Raw genomic sequence first — 15,345 nt, 5'->3', positions numbered from 1 at the left:
AAGCTCAATTCTCCCAATCAATGCCTCTGATGTCCCGACGAATAAAAAAAGTAGTGTTAACAAGACTAATTTTAAAACAAAGTGCATGGCCTGTAACGGGTTTTGTTATTCTAGATTAAACATTAGGTTTTGTCCATGGTGCGATGAGTACATTCATAAAAAGTGTTTTAGAGATAATTTAGGCTGCATAAAGTGCTGTGAGTCGTTAATCCCAGGTTATTATGTGACATCTTATGATCTTTTTATGGACTGTAGCAGCCGAATCACTGCTCTTTTCAATCCATACGACCGCTCACATGGTTTAGATTTGATTGGTAACGCTTTAGATCAGGATAACGATGAAAGTTACCATTACTGGAACGAAATCAGCGATATATTAACCAATTGTAAGTATCAGCAGCCATCGAACATTAAAAGTTCCTCCCGTGATGAACTGAAAGTGTTTTCTCTTAATGTGCGATCATTAGTAAAGAACATCACATACTTCCGTGAAGAAATCGACAGTTATACTAAGTATGACGTTTTGTGTCTTAACGAAACCAATTTGAAGTTAGATAAATTACCAAACGGAATCTCCGACATTAAAATTGAAGGGTTTCACGAGCCTATTGTTCAGGAACCATTACGCAAATCAGGAAAAGGTGGTGGCCTTGTAATTTACATTAATAAGAGGGTTTGTGATCCCGAAAATATAGAAAATCTTAAGGCAACCACAGATCCCGAAGACACGTGCGCTGAATTTCAATTAGTTAAGGTGCATAATTGCAAAGGCACAAACCAAACAAAAGTATTGATAAACTTTTACAGGTCCCCATCTAAAGGTACTCAGAACTTCTTAAATTCTTTGGAAAAGGTGCTACGAGGTCTAGACAGACATTCTCGCAAGCATATCATGTTTTTTGGGGACGCGAACATTGATCTTATAAAATTCAAAACTGATATCTCTGGACAGAACCTCATAGACCTCCTTGCCAAGTATGGATTTGTTCAGACGGTTTCAAGGCCGACACGAGTCACCGATCATAGTGCTACCTTAATTGATCATGTCTACACAAATAATATAAGTCACACAATAAGCAGTAACGTTGTAACGGTGGATTTATCGGATCATCTTGCTATCGTTACCACTTTTAAACTAAGTAACTCTTCGCAACAACATCTCAGGCTACCCACTAACACACAACCTAAACTTAGTTATGAAACACGTGTCATAAATGAGGCCAACAATGCTGCTTTTAGGGAACTCATCGATGGGGAAACGTGGGAAGAGATATTAAGTACAGACGACGCTAGTCTGCAATACGGAAAACTTGCAGATATATACACCAAGCACTATAACACTGCCTATCCACTAAAAATCAATCATATTCGCCGTGAGCATGAGCGTTCTAATACTAAACCCTGGATATTACCCTGGCTTGAAGAAGCATGTGCGCGGAAACAAGAAAGTTATCATAGTAAAGTACTTGAACCTACAATGAATAATATAGAGGCCTATAAAAAGCTAAAACTTTTCTGTAAAAAACATGTCAACATTGCCAAACAACGATACTATAAAAAACAATTCGAAAAATACCAGGACTGCTCCAAAAAACAATGGCAAATAATCAACGGTTTACTTGGTAGAAGCAGGAAAACTGAGCAGTTAAGACTTAAGGGTTCGGACGGGTCGATTTTGAGTTCTGAAGATACCGTGGCTGAAAGGTTTAATGACTATTTCTCGAACATTGCTACGAACATCAAAACTCAGATAAGTGCCCGTCAGACCTTTGACCCTGGGGGGTTCCAGGAATATCTGCCCACATCCTGTTCTCAATCAATCTATCTACAGCCTGCCGAAACGATCGAAATTCAAAGAATTATTATTGGTTTGAAGAACAAAGCGACCCTTGACACAAAAATTGAACCACTAAAAGTAGCCAGTTCCAGCGATAGTTTCCTTGCTATATTAGCAAAAGTTATCAACGAATCCTTAAGTACAGGCATATTTCCACAGGCCCTTAAAATTGCCAAAGTAACTCCCATCCATAAAGGAGGCTCTAAACTTGACGTTGAAAATTATAGACCCATCTCTCTCTTAGGTTCCTTCTCAAAAATCTACGAAAAACTGATGCACCGACGTGTCTTAGAATTTCTCAACAAAAATAGTTCTTTATTCGAAAATCAGTATGGTTTCCGTCCAGGAAGGTCCTGTGAACATGCTCTTCTTAATGCACAAAGTACAATTTTACACTCTCTTAGCAAAAACCAAATTTCACTACTGCTATTATTAGATTACAGTAAAGCGTTTGACGTCCTGGATCATGCTACACTGCTAAATAAATTACAGCACTACGGCATCCGGGGAATAGCTCTAAAGTGGTTTGAGTCATACCTAAGTGATAGAAGCCAATATGTAGCAATAAACAATTCACATTCGTCCCACAAGCCTATTGTGCATGGTGTTCCACAAGGGAGCATATTAGGTCCCTTACTTTTCGTCATATACATCAACGATCTTCCCGGTATTTCTAACATGATGGTAAAATTCATACTTTATGCAGACGATGCAAATATCATTATTAACGGTTCCAATGTCCAAGAACTAATGCTAAGGGTCAACCAATTAACGGAAACATTATCACGGTGGGTTAATAGCAACGGATTAGCACTAAATCTAAAAAAGACGTGTTATATGATTTTCTCGAAAAAGCGTATAGAACCATCATTGATTAAAGTACAAATAGAAAACACAGTATTAGAACGTAAAACTGAAGCTCGGTTTCTTGGTGTAATTGTAGACGAAAAGCTTAACTGGAGTAACCACATAAAAGCACTGAGGAGCAAGATGTCAAGATTTATTGGGGTGATGTACAGGATAAAACATAAATTGCCGATGAAGGCCCGTTTACAGATTTTCCAAAGTTTTGTTCAGTCCCATTTAAACTTCTGCTCACTTGTCTGGGGATTTGCTTCAAAATCTCTTATAGAATCTCTTTTTGCTAAACAAAAACAAGGTATGAGGGCAGTTATGGCCGGAAATGTGAACTACTACTACAAGGACGGAAAACTGCCAGAGCACACAAAACTAGCATTTAAAGAACACGAGGTCTTAACCGTTCAAGGGGTTATCGTTAAAAACGCACTTATTTTACTGCACAAAGTTCGAAATATGTCTAGTTTGTTACCTAAATCGATTTCAGAACTTTTCCCTCCTAACACACCCAAACAAGGAACGACACACGAACAAAACTTAGACTGGTTATCAATTTACTCACAGACTGACCTGAGATCTAGCATCTTTTATAAAGGCCCAATGCTCGCTATTTCAGAGCATAACACTCGCATTACATGCCCATCCAGTATATTTTCTATCAACATATATAAGAATTCGTCAAAAAAAGTACTACTAGACTTGCAAAGTGCTGGCTGCAACGACGAATGGCCACCATTTTTACTCCACAACCTACCTGGATTACGTAAATCACAAAGAACATAGTCAATAATCACTCAAAACCAAACTCATACAGCTCAAATTAAACAATCTGAATCAGGACAACATTTCAAACCACCTGCCATTCTAACAGCACATTCCTTATTTCACTGCCACATAGCGCATAATATCTACACTGATAACACACCTAATTGCGGTGAGGCAGCGTCATAAAGTTACTAATATCAAATATGTTTGCAGATCAGGGCCAGTCGACTCGACCAATAAAATTTTAATTGAATAGTTTTAATAGATAACATCACAATTATAATCTGCGTGCCCCTCGGGGATGAATATTTAACTTATTTCAATTATATATTACTTTTGAGTAAACATTGGCTGGTACTACGGACCAGTCCCCCAATCAATCACACCAATAATATAAACTCAAATAGTTGTATCAAGTTCCAATTACCCATTGTAAATATATAGTAGTATATAGATCATTGTAAATATATAGTTTAAAGGAATACGTACCGGTTGATACTCTACAATAACATAAATCCTCTTTCTACAAACTTCAACCGGTTCTCATGCTATGAATATATAATGATTAGTATTCTGCTAAGTCTAACAAAAACATCCTGAATGATAACAGTTAATAACATCACATTATAACATCTTTCTAAGAGACTGATGAACCGCATTGGGTCATTACGAATAAACTCCCAATAACCCTTTGTGATGATCCCTGTCTCCTCGGAATAGTCGAGGAACTGATTTAGCACATTCCTCATCTACCATGTTCTCTCTTTAAGGATGTCGACAGGGTCCTTGACATCGTCACTGGTTTTCGCCCACATTAGGAACGCAAAGAGTGCCTCCCTCTCCTTGACTGAGATGTTGAAATGTGCCTTTATGGAGGGGGCTACTAGGCCTGGTGCTGGGGCAGGTGCTGGGGCAGGTGCTGGGACTGGTGCTGGGACTGGTGCTGTGGCAACTGGGACCTGCCTACTGGGACCTGCTGTGCCTGCTGAGGGTGACGGTCTGACGATCTGGAGAGCATCATCCCTCTTGTCTTTCTCGACAGCCATTATCTCTGACATTTTGTTGGCCATTCCCTTAGAGGGCAGCACCTTCTTTGACCCCATTAGGTACTTTGTAATGCTGCTCTTAGAGCAGTCTAAACCCTGCTTCCTGAATATCAGTTGGTAAGATCTCCACTTTGGAGGAAAGGCAAGTTTGTTTCTATTGCTGACTTCTTTGATGAAAGACTCTCGCAGGCAAGACTTTTGGCAACCTTTTAATTACGGAAATTTTGTAAATTTAGGTGAAAGTTGCCAAAAATTGCTATGGCGACCCCCCTGGGCTCTTCTTTCACAATAACTCTTACTGCTTTGCGGGACGAGGTGTGGTGTGTTCTCAGCAAAAATAATAATTTAATAATTAATATTTAATGATAAAATTGATAAAATAATTACAGGCCGTCTTTCCAGGACACTTGACCCCTTCTTTTTTTAAATCTCATTACACAAAACATCGCAGTTGTAAAAGTCTGTGAAAATAGCTGATAATGTCCTTGCTCTCAACTCAGTAACCCATGTCCGGTTGTCGAGAAGGTAGATGATCAGATCTTATCTTTCGGGCACTCCTGCCGCCCCCACGTATATTGCAGTGTTCTCTTCCAATTTCTGCAATTTAGTCTTTATGTTAGTGCAGAGATATTAACGCGGTTTAGTTGAACCACTACACTGGCCACTTGGTACCCGGTGTGTGTGATCAGGGTCCCGGTTCGTTCCATCAATACGCCTTAAGTCCAGTGGTAGTTCATCTGGTTTTGGTGTGTCTTCCAGTGTGGTTTCTGTGTCGGTTGTTTTGCAGCTACTTGTCCTGATCTGATCGGGACGAGGTGTGGTGTGTTCTCAATAACGAAATGATATAAATTATACATTAATAAAATACTCTGCATTAAAGTTATGATTGATGAATTATTGACCTCTACGATGTAAACAATACAACTTTTATATCTGATTAACAGTAGCACTGTCTCTACTCTCTACTCCAGTTCTGACAAGAATTTTCGTCTTGCCAAGTTTGATTGATGCAATGACAAACTGAGCAACCCTTGTGTCCGCTTCGATGTGATTGCACTCGTCGAATGAAGCCTCTCCTTGGTTGATCAGAACTTCACTGTTTGAGGTGATGAAGATGGTTATATCATCAATCTTTTCCGAGGCTTCGTACAAGAAAGCAATAAACATCTCGTACATATCATTCTTGTTCTCCGAGTTTTTCAGAAAATTATAGTGAAACTTTTCTTGCTGGATGAAGCCCCTTGAGCCGAGCGAGTTTGGCTTATCGTCCCATAAACAGTCCTTTTATTGACTTATCAACTCCATACACTGGTAGTATAATATGGAAATTGTTGTATTATTTACCTTTTTTGAAGATTCGTTCAGGAAAGCATATTGTTATTCACCGGTTTCTTCTCGCCCGCAAAGCTGTGCTTTTTAATACAAGAACTAAGAAGTACATACTGATAACTAACGGTTAAACTGCTGTTCATAAATATTAAATATTACGCTAATACATTTTTAATTATCTATCAAATGTATAATTACAACAGAGATCACCTGTTAACAGTGTTTTTTTTTCGGCGTAGAGGACCTAGTTGTCCTGTTGTAAGTTCGAGCACTCTCCAGGGTCCACCTCCTTACCAAACTGCAACCCGAGCTACCCTTGCCGCAGGGTGCAGGTGGTTACTCAGTAGTTGAGTAGTGTGGTTGCTTCCTTTGTTTCTCCTTCCGTAACATATATTGTACACAATCTACCTGCCAGGCAGTGCTTCATCCACAATGATAGCAATAGGTATTCAATTGGGGGGTTAGATTGTTACAACTGTAACAATGGACCATTGGCCTTTTTAGTGCTGCCCCACACTTGACTGAATTATATTTTATAAATAAATTGTTATAGTGTAGATTTCTCCTATTACATTTCCTACACATATGTGTCCCCTTTTCGTCCACGCTCGTGGACATGATAATTGTCGGGAGTAATTTAATCTTCACAAGTGACATCATCCTGTTAATACTTTAATAAAAGGATATTTTAAAACGATTTATTTTATGTGATTATCGATTAGAATCTTGATTTATTATTAGCTTATTGACTTGAAGAATTGACAACTGACAGGAGGATGCTTGTCGCTCCAATCAGCCAACGATCTTGACCCGCCGTAAAACATTCCGGGTCTTTTCGTAAGTAATTTTTTTGTCGTACGAATTCGCTTGGGACGTTTAGTCGTAACGTCCTGTCTCGACTGGGCATGGTGCCCACGACGGCCTTTCTACTTGTAGTGCACGACATGCTACTAAGATTGGCAAGGTTATAATTGGTGGTGAGTCACACATGCCGTTATACGATTAAAGAATGAGGGGGTCATATTATGGGAAGTAAGACTTACCAAGTTTTTTCATACGTAATCTCCACTCCGCAGTCCGACATCATTTTGGTGACCGAATTAAAATAAAACTCAAAGCATTGCTACATGGTGATAATTATATATATAATACGATTATAAACACAATGTGTGCGATTACGAGGACGTCAGAATCAGGTTGAGATCCTTGTACATGGCAGTAAAGTGGGGCTCCACTTGGCAGTCATCCCGCGACGTCGGAATGTCTTGCGTGTGCGGAAAACAGCCGTTTTCAATTTCAAACAGGCCTTCTGTTACGTAACCTTGGATTCCGTACTTCATAAATACTGAATACTTGTTCTGTCAAGTATTAAGAGTGAGCAATTGAATAAGGGTAAATTGTTATGCTAGTGAACAGATTCTTAAAAGATAACATTATTGATTAATGAAACATTCTATAACTAACAAGTTAAATGACGATTGAGAATAAAACACGGTCACATGAAAGCAGGGTATCAATATCATTTGTTTAAAAATATAATCATGTAAAACGTGGATTAAGATACGTTTAATTGCAATTAAAGTAATTGTTACTATACATATCGCACTACACGCTGGTTGTGACACGTCTTTGCCGCAAATTATATTGTCCCACACGTCTATTTCGTCTAATGGGTATAGCTGGCCTGTTATTAGGACGTGCAATTGGCAGATTTTGGCGGTTAACTACAGGTTGTGGTGCTCGGCATGCAATAACTATAGCCTCGTCTCCAGGTAATATGTCATCATCAGTGTCCTCTCGTTGAGGGTCTGTGTTTGTATCCCCATAAATGTCAAGTCTAAATAATTATTGAGTGTGTCAGTGTCAGGGTGAGCTTGTTTTAGTCTATTAAAATGAATTATTTCGTCCTTTTTTGTTTTAACGTGTTTGGTTTTGTACGAAGTGTTAGATTGTTGTTATAAAAATACACGAGGTCCATCGTACCTACGTTGCCATTTTCTGCTACCTTTTTCGAACTTCCCCGTTAATCTCCAAACTAAATCATGAACCTTGTACGGTGTACCATATTGATTATATAGCGTATGAAAGATTGATATACGCACTCCATAACACTACGCTGGTAGTAAATCCCTTCTCCCGCGTAGCTGGTAGTTTGATTCCTCTTGGGACGAACCCGTCGTTTATTATGTAGAGCTACTCAGGTTGGATTAAAGGGGGCTGTATTTAGTTTGATATGTAAGTGAGTACAAATGCAAAGGAGACACGTTATATGAAATCCTGTTTGGATAAGGTAATGATGTAAAGTAACATTATTTCAGGGTATAATGTATAAATTTGAAAACCTAAGTCTAGGTAAATAACAACCCGTTCTGGGTTAAGGTACTCAGCAGTTAATATACCGTGAGATCAGGATTAAACGTAAAGTTGCACTCTCTTATTGTGCTCTCTAATCCCGTTTATATGTTGCCCTTGATTGGGGTAATTAAGTAACCATAGAGCGATGTAAACCTTGTAAACCTACGGTATAATTCTTAATTTGATAAAACTTTACAAGAGGGGGGAGTTTCCGTCTTAGATTGTCCAATTACGCTGATGCCGAGGGTGTGGTTTGCCATTTCTGTGATCTCCGTTGGTTCCATGCTATCTTGGTTACCCAGCAGCTGGCTAATTCGCTTGGCGGCACCGAGTGCGACTGCTTGTTCCACGTTGATCAGTTCGATCAGTGATGCATTAGGTAGGGTGTTTGCGACGATTGTTTTTAACAATGAAATACGACAGCTTCCTCCTACCAATAGGACGCAGTCGACCTCTTGTGTCTTCCCGTTATGTGGATAGTGACAGTGGTTAGTTTGGGACGTATAATTTTGTCAAACTCCTCCTTTCTTACTTTTATTGACAATGTTCCCTTTGAGTCGTACTCCGTGACTGGTGACGCGGACGTCCGCTGTTTCTGATTCTTTTGATACCAAATAGGTAATTTTAGAAGACAAATTGTCTTAAATAATCTTAACAAGCTGATTACGTATTCTGTATTATTCTGTAAAAATTATTTCAAAAAACTGATACTTTTTGAGCAAAGACCCTGTTGGGACGCTTTGAACATCCTGGTGCCAGTGAAAAACCATTTATATGTTTTAAACACTTTAACGAAAGTGTGATTAAGCGTGCTGTATTTTCTCAGTAATTTTGTTGATCACGTGACTTCTGTTCATAGATGCGGAGTTCGTTGATTTTTGGCGTAGAGTTCGTGGAGTTCGTTCAAAATTTGGAGTTCGTTAGAGTTCGTTGGAGTTCGTTAGTCAATTTTTCAAAAAAAACATGGAAAATGTTTTTTAAAAAAGTAATCAGCTCAGGATTTCTCGCATGATCTCAGATATTTATTGGGGTAAAAATAAAGAATAAAACTATAATATTTTTGTATAAATAAATAAATAACGAGCAATACAGAATGTTAAATTTTACTAACTTTCAGCAGACATAACATCGGAAATATACTTCAACAGACTTGTTGAAGCATGTTTATGGGAACAGCGAACTTCCTGTTTTGACTTACAATAACGTAGATTTCCATGAACGTAAACCAGCTTTTCAACTCTATCAGTCGACAATCTATTCCTCTTTTTATTGAATATATACTCAAATGAGCTCCAATTATGTTCACACAAGGAAGCTGACGTATGTTGTTTAAAGAGCTTAATGGCCAGTTCTTGCAGTTCAGGGGTCCCACCACCAAGTGTTTCCCAATATTTCATTTTACGTAAGTTGTACAAAACGAACTCCTCAAGAGTTCGTAATTTTGGGTTGATGAGTTCGTAGAGTTCGTTGTCACTGAGGAGTTCGTAGAGTTCGTACGTATCATCTATGCTTCTGTTTATGTTGGGAGTTGCTATTGAAATGTTCGAATTTGGGCAAGCTTATTAGCCTAGGTGTGTCTGATTTCTTCGGAGATGACTTGGGTTTTGGAGCCGTTATGTGCAACCGTAGATCCAGAGTAAAGTAAGCATTGTCTGGTGAGTGACTACGAAGTGTTTCGACCACGTGTTCATTGTTTGAGATTTCTGTTACTGCCCAAACGCCTGTCTTCATGGTTACCGTAGCTACTGAAAGATTAGTGGTTAGGAGGAGTCTAATTTCATTATAAAAGCCTAAATTATTTATGCATTGAATACTAGTACAATCGATGAGAAGAGGAATGATTTATTTTTGTTTAGGATGTTTAAATTGGATAATTTGGGTATTTAAGCAGTGAAACAGTAATTGACTGATGTAAATTCGCTAAATTTTTATAAGTACTCAATGCTCTCGGTGAAGACTATTCTCTGGTGGAGTTAGCACATGAGTTTGACTTCCGCTTTTACCTTCTCCAGTGAAGTGCTCAGTTTATTGATCACATCTTGAGAAGGTGGTCGGTTGAACAGTTTTCCAATTGAACAATTGTTATCTATGTCTTCCTTTGCCCATAAGGAAGTGAGAATTATCCTGCACGCTGCTTGGCATTTTCCCAAGTTTTTAGAAGACATGCTGTGTCCTATGTTTTTATTTTCGTACACGGCCAAGATGTTGAGGCCTGATATCGGATTTCTCTTCAGATCCGTACTAGGATCTAACCGCAGGTGGATTATGTGTGCTGTCAAATCTGTGTCGCACAGGTAAGACAGGAACTGCACTAGTACTGAGGAAGCTCTTTGAATGAAAGATTCTGAATCGTTAGAGCTTGTTCCCTTTTGAGGGTTAATGTAGTCGATCCATTTCTTTCTCCTAAGGAAGTGGAGGAAGAGCGTCACGTGTGCATATGAGCAAAGACCCTGTTGGGACGCTTTGAACATCCTGGTGCCCGCAAAGAACCATTTATAAGTTTTGAACACTTTAACAAAAGGGTAACTGAGCGTGCTGTAATTTCTCAGCAGTTGAGAGTTGTTGATTACGTGACTCCTGTTTTTGCCGGGAGTGGCTATTGATATGTCCACTTCTACGTTCAAACTCAAGTGTTTTAAAGTAATGATAGGCACTATAGCTCTCTTGACCACTCTAGTCACGGAGAAATTGGATTTGTTCGTCCGAAACTGTTAAACGTGTCTAGAGCTTTGCCGATGGTGTCTGAAGATATGGAGACTTATACGTCCACATCCGAGCTGTTCGAACCAAATCCATTTACAAATTTCCCCTTGGCTTCCCCCCTATCAGGCCCACCATCGGGCCCATGATCTTTCTTCGCCGCAAAACCTAAAATAATGGTAGTACATCACAAACTCTGCCATACTACCTTCCGTCTTTTTATAGTCGCGTGAGTGATCAAGTGACACTGATGGACAGTGAAATGTTGAATCACAGCCGCTTCGACTTAGGGTGTTTATTATATAAAGCAGGTGGTGGAATTAGTGAGCAGCGGGGAAGTTGTCTAGAGGCAATGTTTATTTATTTCAGATCCATTTTCAATACGTATATTAGGTAGCCCAATAAGACTTGCTTCCTCCACTTTCTTCTCCAAAGTAAAATGATAATAATTAGTTTTCTAAAGCCGGTGGGAAATAATCCTGATGTTTCTGTTGCTGTTACTGTTAGTATACCTTCTTCGTTACAGTCAAACTTAACTATAACTGTAATAGCTTGAAGTACTTTACTTACATAAAAACCAACAGAGACACGATCATGATTGATGATAAAGTTTTGTAGAAATCAATGAGATACGTATAGTAAGTAGTGAATACAGGAACTGAACGATAAAACAAAATCTCTGGTATGTTGTAAAGTAGAATGGTTAGAATTCTCTTTAGTTCACTTTATTTACAGCGTCCTATGAAGTAGCGTCCTATGAAATGCCGAAAGAACACTTACCTAATCTACTTAACGACTAAACGTACTATATATATATAATATCCAATACAATACTCTTTAATACTACCCTTTCTTCCCCGTCTTTCTCCTTTCTTTATATTTAGGTTGAAACTCGGGGCTGCTGCTCATGGTCTGGAGGGGAAACTAGGATTAGAGTTTTTTAAAAATACTAAAAATAAGGCTAAAAATTACCCAAGAGCAGAAAATCAAACTGCTACTAGTAAAAGGGGTAAACGTGAAAGGAGCTATAAAATAATTCAAGACTAAAAGAAAGTATCAAAATATATGACTCCCACCTGCGGAATGCGGCCACAAAACTAATCAGGCGAATCTCGGCAACTATTTCACAAGTAAGAGGCTGGGGACATTGGACAATGCCTAAATGGTGCAATGTTCTTTTAAGGAGTCTGGATTCCTGGAACTCAAAGGAACATTCTTCTCCAAAGTAAAATGATAATAATTAGTTTTCTAAAGCCGGTTTTCTTGTTAAAAACACACCTTGTCGTTATATGCTCGTATTGAACAAGACGAAAGAGATGAAACTAGATAACCGGCGCTGCTTTATCATGTGGCCGCGATCGTGTGGTCTAGACCAGATTTGATCGTGTGGTGTAGACCAGATTTGGTTCCATCCTTTATTTGATCTAATGTCTGTAGTCTTTACTCACGTGTGTAACGAACCGCCTCCTTCCGCGTTTGAAGCTTGAATATTTACGTCCAAGCGTATGCAAATCTAACTTAATAAAACGTACAAAAACGCTTGCTATATCTTCATCGTCTCTTCCCATCAATGCCTGGTGCCAAATACCAGCAATGTTGGTCCCCTTCTTTCTCAATGGCGAGAAGCTCTCGTTGTACACACATATCCGTCTGGTGCGTGTAACACGCCATGGGGTTAAAATCGATCGCCTCCAGATGGAGCAAGAAATGCGATAATAAGACGTAATAAACTATTCTAAATAAATTAACGATTATTAATATGTAAAAATTATTATCTTCACATAGCAGCTAAAACATTGATAACCACATTACTGAAGAGTAATTATAAAGTTTTCAATGTTTACAGCAGCAGACGAGTCTGGAATGGTTCTGAAAACGAATCATGCTGGACTCGAATTTGTTCACATCATCAAAGATGTCTTTTTCATTCCCAAATCTAAATGATGGAAACCAAGTGATTGGTCGGAAGTTATGTGGAGAAATGATTTTAGCAAGTTATACTGAGCGGATGAGTACACTCGCGTCGGCCTGTTTACATGGTTTCAGTTTCTTTGTAAAATATTCCCAGGTTGAACTGGAGTGTTCAATGGCCTTCTTTTCATGTCTAGTAGTTACTTCTAGTTCTGGAGCTAGGTGTGGTGGAGGACAGCGTTTGTACTTGTGGTTATAATTCTTGTAACACTGTTTTATCTGCGACCTACTACTTCTCTTAAATTGATTGTGGTACCTAAAAGTATTAGGATATTCCGCAATATTGTCCAATACATTTGTATCTTTGAGCAATTTGGCATCATACGTTTCTCTTCCATTTTCATGGATAATTCATTTTTGTTAAATTCAAAACTTTTATACATATAAGATTACAGCAATAACTTTATGTGAAATATTATAAGACATTATAAGATATTGAAAATATATAAGATATTGAAAATATAAAAGAAAAATAAGAAGAATAAAAAGAAAGAATAAAAAAGAAAGAATAAAAAAGAAAGAATTTTTAAAACTTCGTTTTGATAGATCTTGCCTCGCTTAGAGAGCGGTATCTTGCAAGTTGCGTTAGAAAGCAAGGGGAATCTTCTAAAACTGTTGGATACTTAAAATCCCATTCCTGGCAAATATCGACAATGTCCGCTTTAGGCATAAAGTAATATGGTGTAGTTTTGCTTTGGTTTCCAGCAGTAAATACATACGTAGATGAAGCAGCCTTGAACGGATGTAACTAATCATCTCGTATGGTAAGTAGCTATCGTCCTGTAGAATTAGACCGCTGTGATTCTGTTGCCACCGGATTGTATTCCAGTCTCTGGGTCCGATTGTTTTAGCTCTGTTCCAAAAAGTCGAGAAGAATAAAAAAAATAAAAAAGAAAGAATAAAGAATAAAAAAGAAAGAATAAAAAGAAAGAATATAAAATAAAGAATAAAAAATAAAGAATAAAAAGATAACGAGAATGAGTAAATTTAACATAAGCATTGAGCAATGTCATATAAGTTGAGCAATGTCATAATAAGTTATCAGTCTATTAAAATGATCCTTACAATTTTTCCTATGTTAAAATATCACTAGCTGGACTATCTGACCAAATGTTCGATTATCAAACAGATGAATTGGTTATGATTCTCCCATATTCTCGTCGCCAATGTTAATTTTGAGTCTAAACTCAAAAGTACTGGGAATCCCCTGGGAATACATAAATGTGTATGTATACATTACATTAATGTGTATGTATACATCACATTTTAAACGTGGTATACCCACACTTCTGTAGCACCCACCAAACTAACTCCCTATTTTTCAGACGCTGTCCAAATACGCTTCCGAGGTGATTGTATCTGAACTGAAAGCATCCAAGAGGGATCCTGAGTTCCAGTTTTACGATCAGACTGAAACGAAACTCTTCGCGTACAAGTAAGTACCGGTTAAGGTTACCATGGTTACTTTAACAAGTAAGTGTTGGCATCCACTAACCTTGTTATTGTTATTATAGGGACCGTTCAAATATTACATAATCAATTTTGTGGCATTCCGTTATATAATCTAAACATTGACAATGTGCTCTTATTTTTTATTATTCTTGATTGTTTGATAATAACGATTTACGAATAAACAATTGTTAGTGTAAAACTTGCTAAACTAGGTGCCAGATTCATTAACCTGACATATTTCAGTGTAAAACCAGCAGTGTTCGATCTGTTCCTTGCTATCGCCGTTATTGCCTACCTTGGTACAATCTACCTTTGCGTCGGGGTAAACTTTCTTGAGTTATTCTTCCCCTCCCGTGGTGGTATTACCGCGGTTCAATACTTAATAACTTTCAACCGCATTCGGACAGCGTCAATAAATTAACATTTAACATATCTCATCCGCGCTGTAATCGCATATTATAAACTATTGTAATATACCTAATTGTATTGACCCTTGAAATTAAATTTTATAAAGGTTTAAGAGAACTCAAATCCCAAGCAACTTTGATAAACATTTGATTAACATCAACAAATTATCTAAGATTTATAATATAACAGATGATTTTCTAACACACTGAAATTTCAGAGTATCCCACACGGCATGACATACCTGTATCAGATGAAGAAACTGAAATCTTCATGAAAACCCCACAAATACGTGTCATCTATCCCTTGCTTCTGTATCTGTATTCTCTTTATATATGGAACTTTAACTTATCAGAATTCAAGATCATGTAACCGTTTACTATGCTTTTTGTTTTTGCTGAATAGTAAGGTCCTTTGAATAATTCATTTATTTACTCGTTTAATTGGACGTTTAATGTATTGTATACACTATACATGCTCTCCCCAATTTGCTGAAACATATATATTATAGTTTTTGTGGAGTTTTGTTTGTATTATATTTGATAAACTTATACTATTTTCTTCAAATACTTGAGCATTTTAACTTGGTCAATTCAATCTTGAACACGATCAGAACACTTCCAAATA

General features: G+C 37.8%; 1 protein-coding gene across 1 annotated transcript in view; it reads left to right on the top strand.

The window, feature by feature from the left end:
* LOC134812725 (BOS complex subunit ncln-like) overlaps positions 1-15,285 on the top strand; it is a 39,495-nt gene extending 24,210 nt beyond the window's left edge. The window contains exons 12-14 of the mRNA XM_063820258.1: positions 14,187-14,296; positions 14,557-14,635; positions 14,939-15,285. Coding sequence (XP_063676328.1) covers positions 14,187-14,296; positions 14,557-14,635; positions 14,939-14,995 — 246 coding nt within the window. The 3' untranslated portion in view covers positions 14,996-15,285. The remainder of the gene's footprint in view (positions 1-14,186; positions 14,297-14,556; positions 14,636-14,938) is intronic.
* Positions 15,286-15,345: the final 60 nt, after the last annotated feature.

The sequence above is a fragment of the Bolinopsis microptera genome, chromosome 3, assembly GCF_026151205.1.
Source record: "Bolinopsis microptera isolate Bmic1 chromosome 3, MBARI_Bmic_1.0, whole genome shotgun sequence".
NCBI classification, from domain to species: domain Eukaryota; kingdom Metazoa; phylum Ctenophora; class Tentaculata; order Lobata; family Bolinopsidae; genus Bolinopsis; species Bolinopsis microptera.
This window is presented reverse-complemented; position numbering and strand designations above follow the sequence as displayed.